Source organism: Microtus oregoni, unplaced genomic scaffold, assembly GCF_018167655.1.
Source record: "Microtus oregoni isolate MIOR12 unplaced genomic scaffold, Mior012 000044F_ref0000062, whole genome shotgun sequence".
Lineage (NCBI taxonomy): Eukaryota > Metazoa > Chordata > Mammalia > Rodentia > Cricetidae > Microtus > Microtus oregoni.
The window spans coordinates 6166893-6187838 of record NW_024543218.1 but is presented as its reverse complement, the minus strand read 5'-3'; the positions used below and the strand labels follow the sequence as shown (position 1 = coordinate 6187838).

Genomic DNA, 20946 nt, shown 5'->3' with positions numbered 1-20946 from the left:
CTCACCTTCCGTTTCTTTCCATTAGTCCCAACCCGTTAAGATTCCCATCCTCCCCAAGAATGTCTTCAAAGTGTGAGTCCATCTGTGGATTAACCCACAGCTCAGGTTAGGGCTATCATGACCCATTCATTTCCACCAGCAAAACATGAGGTTTTTTTTTTTTTTCAGAAACGCCATATGTTATGTCATATTTTATGTAGTGGTCCTTTTTCTAACTCTATCATGTCTCGTATTGCTTCATTTCTCCATCACCTAGACATGAATTGTTCCTGACCTCTTTAAGGACACAAGTGACCTATGTATAAGGACGGACAGTGCTATGGTCTGAGCGCTTACGTCCTTCAACATCAACTGGGCCATCATGACTCTTGCTGTAAGCGTGTTGCAGGGCAGAGGCTTTGGAAGGTGGTTAGGTCTCGGGCGAGAGGATCAGCACCCAGTCAGCAGCCAAGCTCTCCAGAGGGGAGAAGAGCAGAGGTGGGAGATTGTAGCTGCTATTTCATCTGTGTCGCTGGCACTTAGCCCACTGGGCTGAGGACAGGCTCCCCTCAGGACAGATGTGTGGGAAATGGATCTCCTAGGCTAAAGGTCCAGTTTCTCCTGCTTGTGGCTGATGGAGCATCCTGAAATCCGGAATCATAATGTCTGAGAGATAAAAGAGGCCTGTGGATCATACATGCCTTTTCAATCAGCAAACTCTCCAGTGACATCTTAAGTGACATCTGTCACGAAAACGCACCAGGAAAAAGATCTCAAAGAGACAGCCCAAACTTAAAGTAATAGAGTGGAATCCAGAGCTGGGTTCTCCTCTGTTGGCCTGTTCTTCTGGCACCTTCCACGACGCTGAGCTCCCTGTGAGAATCCAGCCTTCTCGTGCCCCAGCTCCAGCCTGTGTGTCTGCCATCTTCCTCACCCATAGCTCTATCTGCCTTGCCATGTTCTAATTCTTGCCTGCCTTTACCCAATTCTCTGCATGGTGTCACAGTGAGTTTTTCAAAAGCAGAAAGCACTTCGGTCCCAGTGTTTTCCCATGACGTGTAATACGTTCACTTTGCATTCATTGGCTCTTGTGACATGCCCCGCTCAGCCCCACCTGTCCCATAAACCTCACTCTCCTGGACTTCAGCTCGTGGCTGACTTGGGGTGGTTCCGACCCCACCTGTTTGTGCACATCTGTCTTCTCACAGCGGTGGTATAGTTACGTCACTGCTGTGCTTATGGGAGTCATTACTCCCTGGTTCAGAGGTTGCTCTGCTTGCCTACTGTGACTTCTTGGGTGGGAAAAACACAAGGGATAAAAAGGAAGTTTGTAGACAACCTTGGCTAGAGTTTTCAGCAGTATAACCCTGTCTCATGAAATTTGGGACTTAAAGGAGGACGAACTCCCTGCTAGAACAGTGACGGGTGGGATTAGAAAGGGCGGCTCTCATTCTAGGCGTCCCTAGTGCCTGGAAACTAGGCCATGTGAAAGATGGCTTGAAAAACACCCTTTGAATTTGTGTTTATAGGAAAGCTTTTCCTCCTCAGAAATTGCTTCTGGAATAGGAGAATTGTTTCATTATTTAAAAAATGAAATGGTTAGTAACAAAAATAAAAAAGGATAATACTTCCACTATAACTTCAACTTCTCAGTAAGGAAAAATTACTAATGTATTCATGTCACATTTCCCCACCTTTTTAGTTCTTTATAATTTTTAAAATATTTATTTTTTAAGATTATAATGTAATTATATCATTTCTCCCTTTCCTCTTCCCCCCATATGGAGGGGGGAAGACCCATTCTTTTTCTCTTTCAAATTTATAGTCTCCATCTCATAAATTATTACATACAGACATAAATATTCCTAAATATATACATTCAAGTCGCATATTTTTCATTTATACTTTTCCTAAGTGCTCAGTAATTGACATTTCTAAACATTCTGAGGTGCTTCATTTGGATAAAACTGTAACATGATGTAATCCCTAAATGGCATTTAGTCATGCTGTGTACACGGTGAAGTTTCTCTGGGGTCTGACTTGAGTTTACAAAAGGCTGTCTTCACCACATAGAATCTGGTAGATTATTATCATGTTTATATTATGTGACTCTTAACAATACAAGGAGAAGAATTCTTGGATTAGCTATTTTTGATAAATTGTCTGGCATGGGTGGTGACTTTATTTATTTATTTATTTATTTATTTATTATTTTGGTTTTTCAAGAGAAGGTTTTTTAATAGCTCTGGAGCCAATCCTGGAACTCGCTCTGTAGACCAGGCTGGCCTCTAGCTCACAGAGATCCTCCTGCCTCTGTCTCCCCAGTGCTGGGATTAAAGGCATCCGTGGTGGTGGCTTTCTGAGACTGCTTTCCCATCTTTGGAACAGGCTGGGTCATAGTGATACAACTAGCTGAGCATGGGGACACAAAGAGCAAACATTGCCCAGTTTTTCCTCAGTTTCCACCCAGAGGAATGAGCGGGGCCAGCTAGAAGCGGTCCTGCTTTCATTCTTCATTGACTTAGAAATTTTAATCATGTGTCAGTTGCTATGGAATTCTGTGACAGGGTGAGCCACTATGCTATGGCGAAGTCATTTGAGAAGGGGTCATGTTTTGGCTTTTTTGTGAAGGAGATGTATTTTCCTGGAGGGAAAAATAGTAAACAATAATCAGGTTAAGAAAGAAAATGAAAAAAGTGCTGAGGAAAGAGTAGATAACGTAGACAGAATTGGAGAACAATAAATTCCTTGGTGTGCTCAGAGTCGGCTCTATGGAATGAGAGTTCCGGAAGGTGGGAATGGCAAAGGGCTGTGAGTTGAGTCTGGAAATTCGCATAATGAATGTGATATTTCAGAACCCAAGTGTGCAAAAAAAAAAAAAACCCTTTTATTTTATACAACATAATTTAAATTTTGAGTCCCTCTTTATCTAAAGTGGCAATTGTTTAGGATAGCTTAGATGTTTTAGTGTAGCTCTCACCTGAGACCAACATATCTGTGTTTTCGAGACTGATGGGGATTGAACCAAGGCTTAGCACATGGGCGGTCTCTACCACTGAGGTACACTCCAGCCCACAACATAACTGCAGATAAGAAGGCCAAATGATGTTTGACACCGTCCACACAGGAACTGACTCAAGCTTTTTTTGTTCCCCTCCCTTGTGAGCACTAGAATCTGAATTTCCCCAGGTCCAAGAGGCTCTGGGTGCTGTCCATTTCTGAGGTCTCACTCTGGGGTCTGCGTAGGTAGCCAGATACTGGCTTCTCTTTCCTGGATATTCTGAGTCTGTTCTTTTTGTTTGTTTGTTTTGGTTTTTGGGACAGGGTTTCTCTGTAGCTTTGGAGCCTGCCCTGGAACTAGCTCTTGGAGACCAGGCTGACCTCGAACTCACAAAGATCCACCTGCCTCTGCCTCCTGAGTGCTGGGATTAAAGGCATGTGCCACCACTGCCCGGCTAGAAGTTTCTTTATGGTACAGGATTGTTTTGGCTATCCTGGCTTTTTTGCTTTTCCATATGAAGTTGAGTACCATTCTTTCGAGGTCTGTAAAGAATTTTGCTGGGATTTTGATGGGCATTGCATTGAATCTGTAGATTGCTTTTGGTAAGATCACCGTTTTTACTATGTTAACTCTACCTACCCAAGAACATGAGAGATCTTTCTTTCCACTTTCGGGTGTCTTCTTCAATTTCTTTTTTCAAAGATTTAAAGTTCTTGTCATACAAGTCTTCCACTTGTTTAGAGTTACTCAGAAATATTTCATGGTCTTTGTGGATATTGTGAAGGGTGATATTTCTCTGATTTCTTTTTCAGCCCATTTATCATCTGTGCAAGGGGGGGGGTACTGATTTTTTTAGTTAATCTTGTATCCTGCTACATTACTGAAAGTGTTTATGAGTTGTAGAGGTTCCTTGGTAGAATTGTTGGGGTTGCTTATGTAAACTATCGTATCATAGTTTATTTCTGTATGCTGGGTTTTAATGGGAACCAACGAAACATCAAGTGTTTGTGTTTGTTTTCTGTCGTTCCAGTTGCATACAACCTTTCAGACATGCTTAGCGGCCTGGAGGATGAGATGACCACGTAATTATACATTATCCTTATTGCTATTACTCTTTTCTGCATTGCTATAGTTACTGTAATGTAGTTACAGTTTCCATTATAATAGTACGATTAGAAGTTTTGAGACTATTAGTTTTCTTGGAAGATCCATTATAAATATTTTTTAAAGCAAAGTGTTCATAACATAAAATGTTCTAAGTTAAGTTTGAACTTCAATTAGACTTACGTATGCACTTGCAAAGATGAAATAACATATGCAGGGGAATTAGAGGAGTGGAAAGCCCCTTAGCTATATTTGAATTCACAATAATTGTTTTCAATCGTTCCCTAGTGAGTAGTTTGCTTCCTGGCTGTTTCCAGTCATGATATAATGATAAGTAAGATAAGTAAACAGAAATTCTTTAAACTCATGCTAAATAGGAAAAAACAACATCCCAGAAGAAATAGAGTCACTCTGGCCTTAAATGACATGGGCAGACTTTTTATTTTGTTAATGATTTATGCACATTGACTTTTATTCTGTGGGCTAGCGTGTAACAGATGTACAAAGGTATGTGTTGGTGAATCAGATGATAATGGCTCTGTACTTTACTATGATTTCTTTGATAGTTGTAAAGAAAGTCGAGATACAATAGCATTTGGAAAGATGAAAATGAAATACTTATAAATATTTACTATAATGAGGCATATTTTTAATATAGGGGAAAGTCTACTCTCTTAAATAGTAAAATTTACGAGTCTTAAAATGCATTACAGTAAAGCACATCAGTATTTCATCATGTATAAGTTCTACTTGTTAAATGGAACTTGCTTTGAACTCTTTCTTGCATTATCATTTGCACAGTAATTAATTATACAGTTAACTATTAACTAAAATTTAATGTTCCAATAACATCTTTAATAAGTATAGTTTATAAGATACAGCTTGAATGATGACTTGCTTAGCAACATTCTGATAGGTTGCTCTTGAAGTTGCGAACATAACATAAAAGGCTAGTTGTGTGTTATACATCTATTTTTAAACCTAGTACTTGGTGTAAGCATTCTTATTCAAAGATGGCAAGTAAAGAACATTTTAAAATATGCCAAATGGCATCCTTTAGTTAATTTTAGGACATTTGCTTTGAAAGAGGTGTGGTTTGATGGTAGAGCATTTTCCTAGCATGGATGAGATGTGAGCTTCCATCACAAGCACCAGAAAAACAATTACAAGACACAGGGTTTCTATTTAACCTACATTCAGAGTGCTTAGTGAAGTCATGGGATCTTTAGCTATAGAAACACAGCAAGAAAACTCTTGCTCAGCTTTTCTAGAAGACCTGGTTAAATGTTTCAAGTGGGAGGGAAGCCATTTGATTTATTGAACATTTTAGATTAGCTCTCAATAGCCAGTTGAGTAGATAACACAGGATCACTATCAATTTTATTTGTCTGTCGTCTTCCAAGTTCTGCTAAACTTATAGTTCGAAAGATCAGGACACCATCTCCACCTCTTGATTCCACTTTCTGACAAGTCCATCACACCTTTCCATCTCCCAAGGTGCAAAGACCACCCTAAAGGCTTCATCAGTTGATACTGATGTAATAAAAGCAGACAAGACTCCAACTGTTCATGTTAAATTATGCGCCTGTACACTGGCGATCTTTCCAAATCACTGGCATCCTCTGAGTAGTTACAGTGCACCAGACCCTGGCCAGAGTACATTTCAGACATATTGTATTTCTTCTATTTTTTTTCATAATATAATGGAAGCTGGAGTTATTAAGCAGCCAGCCTAAGTTTACATTGTAGTTAAGTGAAGAGCTGGGATTTTCCCCAGTACAGCGACAACTGTTAACCATTCCTCTACATTAGTACAGACGTAGTTGCACGCTGACATAACAGTTCTGCTCCTTACAGCCCCTTCCTGTCTGTTAAGGATGGTGGGATCCCCAGAGAGCTAAAGAAGTAAGGCTCAGTTGTGTTCTGAGAGAGGAACTGGTCATCAAACAGCACTACGGTGTTCTTGTTTTTCAGGTACGCCTACTATTACACGGGGATTGGTTTTGGTGTGCTCATAGTTGCCTACATTCAGGTTTCATTTTGGTGCCTGGCGGCTGGAAGACAAATACACAAAATTAGACAGAAGTTTTTCCATGCGATAATGAGTCAGGAGATAGGCTGGTTTGACGTGCATGACGTTGGGGAGCTCAACACCCGGCTCACAGAGTGAGTACCTAGTTTTATGCTGAAGTCAGATACACTTTTGTTCTCAATGCTGTGAAGTAGATACCAGCTTCTGTTAGAAGTGTCAGTGTGTCAGTGAGCAGAGTAAAGCCTTGTGTCTTACACAGCTTCTTGTTCCCAGTGCACTGGCAGAGATGGGGGGCGGAGCTGCTGCTTGCCTGGCACTCAATGAGGGACCAGACTGGCAGAGTCAAATGCAGAGTGAGCAGAGCAGTGATTGCAGGGAGCAGCAGTGTGGTCTGTCCAGCTCCACTGAGTACCATCCTGCTGGGGCTCCATGGTGAGCAGAGCAGTGGTTGCAGGGAGCAGCAGTGTGGCCTGTCCAGCCCCACTGAGTACCATCCTGCTGGGGCTCCATGGTGTCCTTGGAAGACATTGGAAAGAAGGAGGGAGCTCCTGTCAGTCAGCCTCTGCTTCACAGAAGACACAATGAACTGAACGATTTGTGTTCATAGAGAACAGTGCCATATACACACATCTCTGAGCAGTTTGAAATCTCACAGTGAATTGTCTTAGACATCCCATGTCTATATTCTGAGGTCACGTTGGGCACAAAATACTATTAAGGACAAACCTCCCACTGGAAATGACAGCTTTCCTTCATCACGGCTCCCCAGATGTATTTGCCCAGGGCCAGGCAAATACAAAGATCCTAGGCACAAGTTAATGTGGTCCTTCCCAACAAAACAACACTAGTCTCAGTAGAAAAATCCTGTGTTTGCAGTTCTGACATTACTTGTAACACAATCTTTCTTCTTTTAGTGATGTCTCCAAAATTAATGAAGGCATTGGTGACAAAATTGGAATGTTCTTTCAGGCAATGGCAACATTTTTTGGTGGTTTTATAATAGGATTTACTCGTGGCTGGAAGTTAACTCTTGTGATTTTGGCCATTAGCCCTGTTCTTGGACTGTCAGCTGGCATTTGGGCAAAGGTAGGTGAAGTCTGTGAGTCCAGATTTTAAGCTCTTTCCATAATACCCATGGCTGTGAATTTTATATGTGATTTTGCACTTTCTGTTAAAACATCAGCAGACTAAGCTGATATAGCCCCATAGTGCTTCATGCTGCCCTTGGCCATGAGAATATTTGTAAAAAGAAATGAAAAAGAGGGAAGGAAATTTTAAGCTTATCCTTGACCTTCATGGGAAAAGATGTGACCCCATAAAGTCTGTAAACACCAATCTTGGTCTCTTTTCTATTGCTATGAAGAGACACTATAACCAAAGGAACTTATATAAGGAAGAGTTGCGGGCTTTCTTACAGTTTCCAAGGGTTAGTCCATCACCATCATGGCGGAGTACCTGGCAGTGGCCAGGTAGGCATGGCGCTGGAGCTGGGTGCTGGAGCTGGAGCTGAGGGTTCCATGTTTATCTGCAAACACAAGGCAGAGTGGGGTGTGGAGCCCTAACTGGGAATAGTATGGTTTGTTTAAACCTCAAAATCTACCCCCAGTGACGCATCTCCTCCAACAAGAACACCCCTTCTAACCCTTCCCAAACAGTTCCATCAACTGGGTACCACGGATTCAAATATATGAGCCTATTAGGGTCATTCTCAGTTAAACCACCACCATCATGAAGTATCATAGTGCCATTTTCCTCAGAAAATAGAGGTTCAAATTCAGGGAAGACTAAATGCCTCATTCAGTTTTCAGTTTTAGAATTTGTATATATATAGATTTGTTTATTCTGTAAACGGATTTTATCTTTTTGTCATAGGTACAAATGATTGTGTATACATATGCATGTGTGTAAATATATATAAAATTATATATATATATAAATTACATATATATATATTTAAATCCATTGCAGTACAACTAGTTGGTGGAAGTACTGTCCAGCCATGGAAACATGTAAATCTTTCGCCTCTAATTATCTCTTTCCATCATGAAGACACAGACGTTCTCTTCACTCCATTCACATGCCTCTCATAATTTTGTGGTTCATCTTCCATGTCTGGGTCAGCATGTAATTTATTTTATGAAATCAGTGGATGTAAGTGTAGCTATGTGATGGAGAGATTGGCTCAGTATTTAGATTTTCGTGAGGTTACATGTAATAAAAATTATAAGAAATGAAAATCCAACCAAAATGATACCTTACACATAGTAAGTCAGGGTGTAACTGGTGAGTTTTTGGATCAACCCCCTTTCTAACGGGTGCTGCTTTGTTATTGCAAACAGTAGCTCCCTTTATTAGGCATTTTCTAGGTTCACCAGATACAGCTGAAGCATAGGCATTTGCTCATTTAGCAGACAGAGTAACTGAAGTCCTGAATGCTGCTGATTTCCTACTCGGGAACACGATGGAAACGGTGTTACCGATAGTTATCAGCCGAAAGCTGGCAAAGCTGCTTTGTCTTAATTGATTTTTCTGTTTAGTAGAACATTGATCAAATTAGGTGCAAATTCTTCACAACAGAACTTAATGAAAAACTAAAGTATACTGATATCTACTCTTAGTTGGGAAAGCAGACCATTACTTAGTTTTTAATAATTAATCTTGCATTGCTTCTGATACTATTTATTTAATAAAGGGAGCCCTTGGTTATCTGTTGAGACTTTTATTTTTATCTATGCTCTTTGATAATCTTTTGATATGATTTTCTGCATTTTTTTTAATCTTGGGTTTTGACCATATTAAAAAGTATATGTGTCCTGCTTCCCTAATATGACAAAATGTCTAGAATGTGATAGAAAGGCCCCTGTCATGCCCTCAACCAGGGAATGCACATAAACACCCCCCGCCCACACACTTTACTGAGCCACACACTGAGGTGAATAAGATACTTGAATTATCAGAGTGTGATTTTAAAATAACTACCATAAAAATGTTTCATTTGTTTAAATTCCTTTAAGGCAGCAGCCAAAACTCACCAGCTAAAAAATAGGAAAATATTTAAAAGATAAAAAAGTTAGTGAACTGAGAGAGATAACAGCAAAAAGAGTTATGCTGTAGAATTGGTTCAATCTATGCAAAAGGAAATTATAGAGTATAGAATATTTAGAATAAGTGAGTCTGAAAGACAGAAAATGAAGAGAGCCTCAGGGTCATGTGAGACAAAATATTCATATCATCACCATGAGTCTCACAAGAAATGGAAAAGCGTAGAGCTTTAGGAAGAATTGCAGACACAGTGACTGACAAACACAATAATCAGATGTAAGAAATTAATCTGATCCTAAGAAGGATAAAATCAAAGAAATCCGTAACAGACTACATCATAACCAAAAGTTATCTTACAATAGAAACCAAAAGGAGCCGGGCGATGGTGGCGCACGCCTTTAATCCCAGCACTCGGGAGGCAGAGGGAGGCGGATCTCTGTGAGTTCGAGACCAGCCTGGTCTACAGAGCTAGTTCCAGGACAGGCTCCAAAGCCACAGAGAAATCCTGTCTCGAAAAACAAAAAAAACAAAAACAAAACAAAAAAAACCAACAACAACAACAACAACAACAACAAAACAATAAAATCAAAAGGAATAAGAATGTTTTTTGATAAATCAAAGAAGGAAAAAAATAATCCTGCATTGAGGAATTTGACTGATAGCAAGGTAAATCCAGCTGTATATAAAAATAATTATGTATTATGACCGCATGAGATTTATTTCAGCTATATAATAATAATATGGCACTTGAAAATCTGTATAATCTGCCCTACTATATGCTAAAGAAAATAAGTGATCATATCATCTAGCAGAACATTTGACATTATCTAGCACTCCCTGATGTTAACTCTCAGCAGGTAAGAATAGAAGAATGTCACTTCAGTCCTGTAGAGGCCACTTAGGCAACCCCCATAGATACCTGAATGGTAAAACGACATCTTTGCCACCAGATTGGGAATAAAACAAGGGAATCTATTCTGACTTCTTTTTCATTGAAACCCTGGAACTCTAGCTGTTGCCATCAGGCAAGAGAAGTAAAAAGACATATAGATTGCTGAGGAAGAAATAAAACTATGGATAACATGATTTTCCATAGAATTCCAAGGAGTCTACAAAGTAACCTACATAAAAACTGTATAGAAAGGTCACAGAATACCATATCAACTGCATTTTTTTCACAGACAGTGATGAACGTGTAGAAATTGATGCTGAAATAATACCTTTCACAATCATTCTGGTATAATATAAAACTTAGGTAATTTCTTGAAAATATAAGATCTGCATCCTGAGCTGGGCAGTGATGGTGGTGCACATCTGTAATCCCAGCACTCAGAAGGCAGAGGTGGGAAGATCTCTGTGAGTTTGAGGGCAGCCTGGTCTGCTAGTTTCAGGACAGCAATGTCTTAGGGCTTCTACGCAGAAACCCGGTCACAAAAAACAAAAAAGGATCTGCATATTGAAAATTATTAAATGTTTATAGGAAATCAAGGATGACTGAACAAAGAGGCATAGTGTAGTCATGATTTAAAACTCAGTGTAAAAAAGTTATCAGTTTTTTTCTAAACCAACTTATAAGTTGGCAATTTCTATAAATTTCACTAAGGACTTTTGTAGCCATATGCAAGTGAGTGTATCATAAAAATTACAAGTAAATTCATGGGCAGTAAAAGAGATAAAATGACATTGACAAGGATAAAATTGCAGAAAGAAGTCCACCTGATATTGCAAATTACTCTGCCATTACTAAAATCAATGGTAGACTAGACAAGCAGATCACAGAGCATAGGAAACCAAGAAACAGACCTGTGTAAATATCCAGCTAATTTTGCTTCCTGATGCTTAGGATTGAGTGCAGGGATTAACACAAGCTATGCAAGTGCTTTACCAGTGAGCTACACCCCCATGCCCAAGCCTCTGAGATCATATATGTATTGTAGAAGACAATGTATATATTATGCTTTCTGTAAACATTGTATGTATTATATATAGACAGAGACAGAGAAAGGGATATCAGATGGAAAATTGCTAAGCATCATTAAACCACAATGACATATCATTGAACTTATCCCAGAGTGGCTGAAACAGAAATGTGTAATGCCAAGTACTGGATCACTCAAAGAGTGGTGGCACAACTTTAAAAGCTAATCTTGTTATTGTTTAAGACCTAAAAAAAAAAACCATTGTGTGTAAGTGCTTTACTTGAATGTGTGTCTTAGTCCTGTTGCTGTGAAGAGACACCATGACCACAGCAACTCTTTTAAAAGCAGACATTTAATTGGGGCTGCCCTATGGATTCAAAGGTTTAGTCTAGTATAGTCATAGCAGGAAGCATGGTGACCTGCACGGAGACATGGTGCAGGACAAGGCACTGAGCTCTGCATCTGGATTAGCAGGCAGCAGGAAGAGAGAGACACTGGGACTGACTTGAGCCTTTGAACCCTCAAAGCCCATCCCCATTGACACACTTCCACCAACAAGGCCACACCTCCTAAAGCGCCACGCCCTATGGCCCAAGGGGGCCATTTTCATCCAAACCACCACAAGGTAAATACACCATGTTTGATACCGGCAGAGGCCAGAAAAGGATGCAAAAGTCTTTGGAGCTAGAGTTACAGTTGGTTGTGAGCTACCTGGTGTGGATGCTAGAAATCTAACTCGGGCCTCTGAAAGAACAGTACATATTCTTAACCATGGAGCATTTCCTCAGCCCCTCAACTGCTTCTTATCAAACCAAACACTCAGCTATTGTTTGACCTAGCAACCACACTCCCACGCGTTTATCTGCAAGGAAAGGAAGGGATGCTGACATAAAACCTAGACGTTATAGTTTGTAGCTACTATATTCATATTAACCCTGCCTGGATGAATTAGACAAACAGTGCGTGTCTACTGTGCAATGCCACCAACAAAGTATTTCTCATACATGCAGCAAGCTGTGTAGTCCAAAGAATTATATCACGTGAGTTGATCCTAGCCCCAAGAGTAACATACTATTTGATTGCATTTATAGAACATTCTTTTTGTTTTTGGTTTTTTTTTTTTTTTTTTTTTTGAGACATGGTTTTTCTGTGTAACCCTGGTTATTCTAGAACTCCCTCTGGAAACCAGGCTAGCCTTGAACTCAGGGATTTGCCTGCCTCTGCCTCCTGAGTGTGTGGATTTAAGGCACATACCACCTACAACATTCTTAAATGATATAAAGATGACTACAAATTAGTGGATTCTGTAAATTAGAGATGTTAGGAAGAGGAGAGGAAGGACAGAGGTGGTGGGGGCTATAAAAGCAGCTGACTTAAATGACAGTCACTCTGATCTATGTAGGTCACAATGTTTCCTAGGAATAAAGTCACATGTGTATAAATTGGTTAGTGTGAATAATTTTGAAGTATATTAGTGTTACATTCCTAGTTGTGGCTGGGCAGTGGTGGCTCACACCTTTAATCCCAGCACTTGAGAGGCAGAGATAAGCAGATCTTCATGAGTTCGAGGCCAGCCTGGTCTACAGAGCAAGTTCCAGAGCAGGCTCGAAAGCTACAGAGAAACCCTGTCTTAAAAAAAAAAAAGTCTGGTTGTGATAGTATTCCTGTAATTTTCAAAATGTTACTATTGGGGACACTGGATAGAGGACATATGTAATGTCAATGTATTGCTTTCTACATGTGACCCCATAAGTGTCTTAGAGTCATTAAAGAGCCCAAGGTATTTGTAAAACAGTAAAACAAAAGAGTACATTAAGAAATGGAAATACTGGATTTAAATGTGGTCAGAGCACCTGTAATAGTTTAAAATATTGTTTTTGAATGTATTAAATTGAATATAAAATTACCTATATTAGACACCTTTTAACTTTCCATTGCTTTATGTTAGAAGTTAATTGAAGGTGGATTTTTGTATCCCTGAGAAAAGATTAAAAGTTTTCTGACTTTCACTGAAAATAGCTTTTCTCCTCACGTAATATCTTGATTACAGTTTCCCCTCCTTTGACTCCTCCTAGCTTCTGACTGTCATTAGAAAATAAACAAGCTTCCAAGGGATAATAATAAAATGTAATAAGATAAAATCTAACACATTGGAATTGGACAAAGCAGACAAACTGAAGACGTGTCCAAGAGAAGGCACAAGAAGCAGAGACCCACTTGTTCACAGATTCAGGATTCCCATAAAAACACTGAACTGGAAGCCATCATATATATGCAAAGGACCTGGCGCAGTCTTGGGCCAGCACTGTGGATGCTGCTTTAGTCTCTGTGAGCTCAGATCAGCTTTGGCCACACTGGTTCAGAGGGTCTTCTTCTCCTGGTGCGCTCCATCCCCTCTGTCTCCTAAACTCTTTTTGCCTCCTCTTCTATGGGGTTCCCCAAGAAAATGTTTTCTTTTCTTAACAGATATGATCTCTTATGAGGAAAAAGATTTATACTAATTTTTTTATATTCATGTCTCCATATAATTAAGGAAGGGCATAGGTGGAAAAAGGTTTCTTGAATCAAGAAATATCTTAGAAAGATTAATAAATTAAAATAGCTCAATTTAATGCCTAATTCAAAAATATTAGTAACGCTGTTGGTGGCGGCCTCTGCTGTGAGTGCCACAGGGAGTAAAGAGAAAGGGAGAAGCATCCCTAAAGCATGTCATGTGAGCCCATGCATTCTACAAACCTGCTTGCTCGGGGACAGTGCTCACCAGCCTACCTCGGATCCAGAACTTCCAAAGATTCAACAGTGTGGGGCAGCCCTAACAGGATGACTTTGGGACATCTTCAAGGTCTGGATAATCAGGGGGATTTGTTTCAGGCATCGATGAAGACAGATACCTTCAGGATAATATCTACATATAGACATTATTGATAAATGTGCATTTCCCTTCATCACCCTGCTCCTGTGTCTATGGTTGCTCGTCTTGTTTTAGGATAATATCTACATATAGACATTATTGCTAAATGTGCATTTCCCTTCATCACCCTGCTCCTATGTCTATGGTTGCTCCTTGTTTCAACACACAAGAAAAGAAGATATGCACTATGAAAATAAAAAGGCTTTGAGTCTTTTGCCGACAAGAAAGAATTGATTCCTATTACTTAAATAGTGAGAACAAATTGCATACCCAAAGGGTGTAATGCTGTTAAGTCAGAACTTGGTGAAGTAGTTGTGCACAATACTTATTTAGATGGCTGATAACTTTGTCCTTCCTGTCCAGATGGTAACCTTGGTCCTTTCCTCATACAAACTGATTAAGCTGTTGTAATAGTTCAGATGTTAATTCAAGCTTTGACCACATGCACTCAGACTTGAATCCTGGACATTCCACTTGCTATCTAATTACTTAACCTGTCAAGTTTCCATTTCCTTCTATATAAGCTAGGAAAACCCATCTCCCTTTATAATTGCAAAGACTAAATGAGATCCTATGTTCTGAGGCAAGTAGGAGTGTGTTTCTAAGTGCTCAGGAATCAAACAGACAGATCAAAGAGCATCGTTCAAACAAAACAAAACAAAAAAACGTTCCTGGTAGATGACAATGTGCTCTTTCTCCAGGCATCACCAGCAGAGGAAACTGTAGCTTGGTTCTCTACATTCTTCTAGTCTCCCACCCTAACACTTCTGAAACAGGGTATTGCTAAGAGTTGCTGGGAATAACACATGTCCTAGCTATAAAACCATTTTCTATAATGGCTTATGATTATATTGTGGTAAATGGTAAATGTTTTCTTTTCTGAAATTTAACATCTCCCAAAGTTTCAATTGTTGCTTTGATGATTATCCATGAAATACTCAGTAGGAAATTTTGTGGTTCATCTAATTTGTTTTATGTCTTCATTGTCAAAAAAAAAAATAATGGAAGAAAAAGGAACTTGGGATACCTTAATGGTGATGTATACACATACACACACACACTCACACTCACACATATGCACTAATAGAATATCATGGCCAAAGACAACTGAAAGATTTTAATTATTCACAAGTATTAATATTCAACCAGCATTTGTTTATTTATAACTGCTAATATTTTAATAATCTGAAGTTGCATTTTTAAACAGATATTATCTTCATTTACTGATAAAGAGCTTCAAGCATATGCGAAAGCGGGAGCAGTTGCCGAAGAAGTCTTAGCGGCCATCAGAACTGTGATTGCATTTGGAGGACAAAAGAAAGAACTTGAAAGGTTTGAAGTTTTTTTCAAGTTGATAGAAATATTAATTTTGTGATTCCACATGCCATTTAGGATGGCAGTGTTAAATATGATATTTTTCTTACTTTCTTTTTTTAAAGTCTCTAGAATTTTTTCATTTTACTTATTTATGTTTTAATTTTATGTGCATTGGTGTATTGCCTGCATGTATATCTGTGTGAGGGTGTCTGATCCCTGGGAACTAGAGTTATAGACAATTGTGAGCCATGTGGATGCTGGAATTGAACCCCAGGTCCTCTGGAAGAGCTGCCATGATTCTTAATCACTGAGCCATCTCTCCAGCCTCATCATCTTCTTAAGTCAATATATATAGATATATATATATATAGGCATCAGTAAAATTCTGGAAAACTCACCATTGTACTTATATTCTTCTTATAGCTGCTATTCAAAGAATATTCTAACATTTTCTAGATGGTTAGTGCCATAAAATAGTGCCTAAGGCTGAAATGTGTTTTATGTCTCTGATGATCATTATTTGTCCCTTTATACTAAATCTGGAGTCTCTTAAGAGTAAATGAGTGTTGCCGGGCAGTTGTGGCACCCACAACCAAGGGTATGGGCTTGTCCTAAGGTGTGAATCTGAGGAGTTTATACATCTGTTCCTCTGTCTGGACGGGTCCTGGTGAGTGGATGAGAACATTCAAAGGGCGGGATCACAGACAACAATGGTTGTTAACCTGGCCTAGCGGTAGGGACAAGACGGTGATGGAAAGCTCTGGGAGTTGGAATTGAACTCAGAATTAGAACTGACAAGATTTTGTAAACTTTTAAAATTTTACATTTCAATTCATTCGCTGTGGGGTGCGCATGTCAGAGTGAGCTGGTATGTGCTTGAACATACACACGGGTGCACACCAGAGTCACAGGACAGCTTGCAGGAGTTGCTTCTCTCCTTCTACCGTGGGGTTGCATGAATCAAACTCAGGTTGGCAAGTTTGTAGGCAGCAGCCATCCTGCTGGCCACCGATTATTATTAAAGCAAACATATATATCTTTAGATTTTCTTTCTAGTTTAGCATCAGTCTTTGTCTGACTTTCTCTTCAAAATAGCTGGTGATGAGGAATTTACCTCTTTTGTAATAAAGATTTAACTATAATTGTGAAGGCCTTTAATTCAATAGCACAGTGTTGTTCTCAAAAAGTGCTTTCTTTCTGGGTATGGTGGCCTGTGCCTATCACCCTAGCACTTGGGGAGTTGAGGCGAGAAGACCCCGAGTTCCAGGCCACCCTGAGCTGTAAATAAGACCTTGACAAAGAATGCTCCCACACCCAAAATTTGTTTACATGTTTTTTTCCTCACTTGTTTCTTATAAATGTTTTTCCATTGGTACTGATTTGTTTGCTTAACCAAAAGTGCTACTTGCACAGTTATATAAATAGCTCCTTGCATAATTAACACTTTCTTCATGATAATTGAGAATGTTTTCTAGGCACTGTTTTGTTAATTACACATTCATTTTTAATTATCATTTCCCTGCTAGAGCCTCTAATGAATGGATGGTTTTTATGCCTGGCTTCCCATCAGTGACATGTTCATTTACAAGCTAAACTTTAAAAAGACCCATGTAAACACAGTAATGCTTGTTTATTTCTTCTTCTATCCCTTTATTTTCATTTATCTGTATCTATCTGGTATTTGTATCTACCTGGTATCTGTATGTGTTCCCTAAATCACAGCATTAGGAAGGTTGAGAAACACTGTCTTAAGGTATTCTCTAAGATTTGACCCATAAATGGGTTACAGAGCTATTGACAGGCTTTTTTTTCTGTCTTTGATGCCTGTTATAGTCTACCATCCTACATTTCCTTACACAACAGGGGACATCCATAGGAAGGATTATAAGCAATATGTACAAAGTATAAAAGATGAGGCTGCTAGTAAAAACAGCTATGGGAGAAAGAAAATTTCTATAGGTTATTTAAATGTAAAAATATTGTAGAGCATTTCATAGCTTTAAATATGCCCTTACATGTATTATCCTGTGATCAATCATTTCAATAATTCCAGAAGGAGACAATTTAGGAAGCAATCTGTCCAAAAGCTTCCCAAAATTGTAGAAACTTAAATGATCTTCTTGTGTTTAGGATTTTCTAACATTCAATCTTTTCTATTAATTAATTTTTAAAAATTTATATTTTGAATGAAAAATAATTGCTTTTTGTGTCTTCTCTCTTATTTATGAAATAATACACATTCTAGAAGCTAGCTAAACATCACTTCACTGGTTGCACTGTTTCTAAGGCTCACATAAAAAGAACTTTTAGGCTAGGCAGTGGTGGTGCACACCTTTAATCCTAGTACTCTGGAGGCAGAGGCAGGTGAATCTCTGTGAGTTCCAGGACAGTCTGGTCTACAGAGTGAGTTCCAGGACAGCCAAGGCTACACTGAGAAACTCTGTCTCTAAAAACCAAGGAAGGAAGGAAGGAAGGAAGGAAGGAAGGAAGGAAGGAAGGAAGAAACTTTTAGAAGACTTCCACAAGAAAAAACTCTCTACACACCCCAATATCACTTTCTACAAGAAGAGGATAAAATAGGAATAACATATCATAATGTTAGTATGTGAAGAAAATACATGTGTCCTATAGGGTTGGGCACATTCCAACTGACCAATAGCAATCATGTTACACTAACACATTTCCATAAGGTTTATAAGTCTACATAATTACTTCCCTTCTTTCTGCCAGGTACAATAACAATTTAGAAGAAGCTAAAAAGCTTGGGATAAAGAAAGCCATCACGGCCAACATTTCCATAGGCGCAGCTTTCCTGCTTATCTACGCATCATATGCTCTGGCCTTCTGGTACGGGACTTCCTTGGTCATCTCAAAAGAATACTCTATTGGACAAGTGCTCACTGTAAGTTACACATGAATCAAAAAAAGAAGTTCTAATGCAACTGGGTGGTATTGAAAAAAGTATACTTTGAATAAGTGTTAAATGCTAGAGATATGCATTTTAGGTTAAAGAGTTGAAAGGAAAGTAAATGCACCAATTTTGCCTGTAGATCTGTTGTACAATTTCTACTATGGCCTAAATATTAACCTTAGTGCCATTTCCATCTGGAGTTCCAGATCTCTTACATAGCAATGTAGGCTTTGGAATTGCAACCCCTAAATATCAACATTACCAACTTCTGCAGCTTGAATTTTCATTTGATGAAATTTTTTTCTTTGTATCAAACTTGCTACTAAAGTTTTTTACCTTTTTTCTAATTCACTATTCACACATAGAAAAGCATAGGTTGAATTTATACTCAAACTCTGTAAGAGTTCTAAATCCCATCAATTTGGCAAAATTAACCATCACAGTTCTACCCCTTGCCAACTTGATACCCAAATATATAATTTTTTAAGCCACAACATTCCCTTCCTTGTCTTTATAGGCTCAGAGCTGTCCCATATACAAAAGACATTCAGTCTGACAGTCTCAATAGTCTTTGTTAGTCCCAGCAATATCTGTTCAAAAGTATAAATATAGTCTCTTCTGAGACTCAGGCAGTCTTTTATCTGAGCCCCTATTACATCATATTTTAAGTTACATATTCCATATACATTGGCACAGAATAAATGTTCATATTCCAAAAGGAAAGCATGGAGATAGCAAAGAAAGATCACTTGCCTGAACCCAAATAGAGAAAATATCAAAGCCCACATTGCTATGTGAGGCATCTGGGCCTTCTGATGAAATCATCTTGACCCCGAAGCCTTGGATCGTCCCATCCTTCCGGTTTCTTCTCTGTGGTACTCATAACCTATCTTTTGCACCCTCTCTGTGTAACAGTCCTACCATCTGCAATGTCTTGGAGTCTCCATTTCAAGTCAGGCTTCACTTACAGCTTTACACGCGATCTTTCAGGGCCTCCTCGCTAGGAACCCAAACTTGCTCCACACTGCTTTGTCTTAGTGACTTTCTGAAACCTTCACACCCCTCAATCCATCACCCTGTGAATGATGCTATCAAGTCTGTTCCCAGTTCACGGTTTACTCAGCATCTTTGGACCACAGTTGCACTCACTGACCTCCGCATACCTTTCAGGCTGTTTGTAGAGACACACTCTCCTAGGAGGTTGGTTTCAAGCAGGGAACCCCTCAGTGGCATTTTCCGTTCATGCTTTCTCCTTTCAAATGGATTGAGGCCTTCAGTGGGCAGGGTCTTTTAGGTAATTCTAGATTCTATCAAGCTGACAATCAGTATTAACCATCACAATTATTTTCTGCATTTTAGAATTTAAGCAAGTGTAAAAGACTTTACCCTTGACATTATTTTATTTTAAGGTGTTGAAATTATTTGCAACCAAACTGAATATGTATCTTATTAGAAAATTCATTCTATTTCTTTGTCTCAGGCTAACCACAAAGAGACAGAGTTAACGACAAACCATAATTCTTTGAATCCCTTAAAGTAGTTCCCTTTCTTGGGATTCAGATATGTAACATGAATTTCATAGTTACTCCTTATTTTTTTGTTGTTGTTGTTTTTCTTATTGTTGTTTGAACTGTGCTTTATATGTGAAGCTTTTTAGATATGGACAGATTTCACCAAGATAGTTTTTGTTTTGTTTGTGATACTGAACCTGGATAAACCTAAATTGCAATAAGATATAAACTGCTTAATTTTGATATAAAGAATCTGATTTTACTTTATTTTACTGAATATTGCCTAACATACATTTGTACCACGGGTCTGTAGCCTTGACTCTAGAAACAGTACTTTCAATCTCATATTCATGGAGTCTAAAGCTGTTTCACAAACAGCGTTTAGAACGGAGACTGCAGGATTTGATATCAGACCCAATGGGTTCAAATTCCAACTACACTACCTACCAACTGTAAGGTTTGAACAATCATTAACACTCTTCAAATCTCTGTTACGCCTTCTGCCACATGTGTGACAGGATTCATGTGGCCTGCTTGTTAGTACTATAAAGAGTAACGAGCCGGGCGGTGGTGGCGCACGCCTTTAATTCCAGCACTTGGGAGGCAGAGGCAGGCGGATCTCTGTGAGTTCGAGACCAGCCTGGTCTACAAGAGCTAGTTCCAGGACAGGCTCCAAAGCCACAGAGAAACCCTGTCTCAAAAAACTAAAAAAAAAAAAAAAAAAAAAAAAAGAGTAACGAATACAGACTCACTTAGCAAAAGCCTCTTCCCTCCAAATTATTGAGCAAAATAATTCCTGAATGATCTAGAAATAATGGATGATGTTAGTTCCCATCGTCTTCCAACAGAGGTAAATAATGCTAAGCCCTTACAGACAAATATTTTTATTAAAGTAACTCCAAAACTTGGGAGATGAGACCCCATAAAGAATCAGCCCTTGGCCTGTGCTTTGTAACTTACAAAGTATTGTCACAGCCGGTGTCATCTGATACAACTGTGGAGAGAACAAATAGTCTTTTCTGTTTTTGTCCATGAAATGGAAGATTGAATTTTCCGAGAGAATGTCCTGCAGATGTGTAACTGGTAATACTAACTTAGGGTGTGCACCTTGGTCTCTTCACTTGCTCTTCAGTGTTGGTTTCCATTTCACAGCCCTTATGACCTAAATAAAAATTGTTAGTCATTGAAAAAGTAGAAAAATGTTTTATTGTAATACTCA

At 38.9% G+C, this 20946-nt stretch overlaps 1 protein-coding gene across 1 annotated transcript in view; it reads left to right on the top strand.

Annotated features, from left to right (window-relative positions):
- The window catches only part of LOC121434724 (ATP-dependent translocase ABCB1), a 78096-nt gene that overhangs the window by 19710 nt on the left and 37440 nt on the right, over positions 1 to 20946 (top strand). Inside the window, exons 5-9 of the mRNA XM_041633644.1 lie at positions 4011 to 4062; positions 6059 to 6250; positions 7031 to 7202; positions 15196 to 15320; positions 18036 to 18207. Of these exons, the coding sequence (XP_041489578.1) occupies positions 4011 to 4062; positions 6059 to 6250; positions 7031 to 7202; positions 15196 to 15320; positions 18036 to 18207 (713 nt within the window). The remainder of the gene's footprint in view (positions 1 to 4010; positions 4063 to 6058; positions 6251 to 7030; positions 7203 to 15195; positions 15321 to 18035; positions 18208 to 20946) is intronic.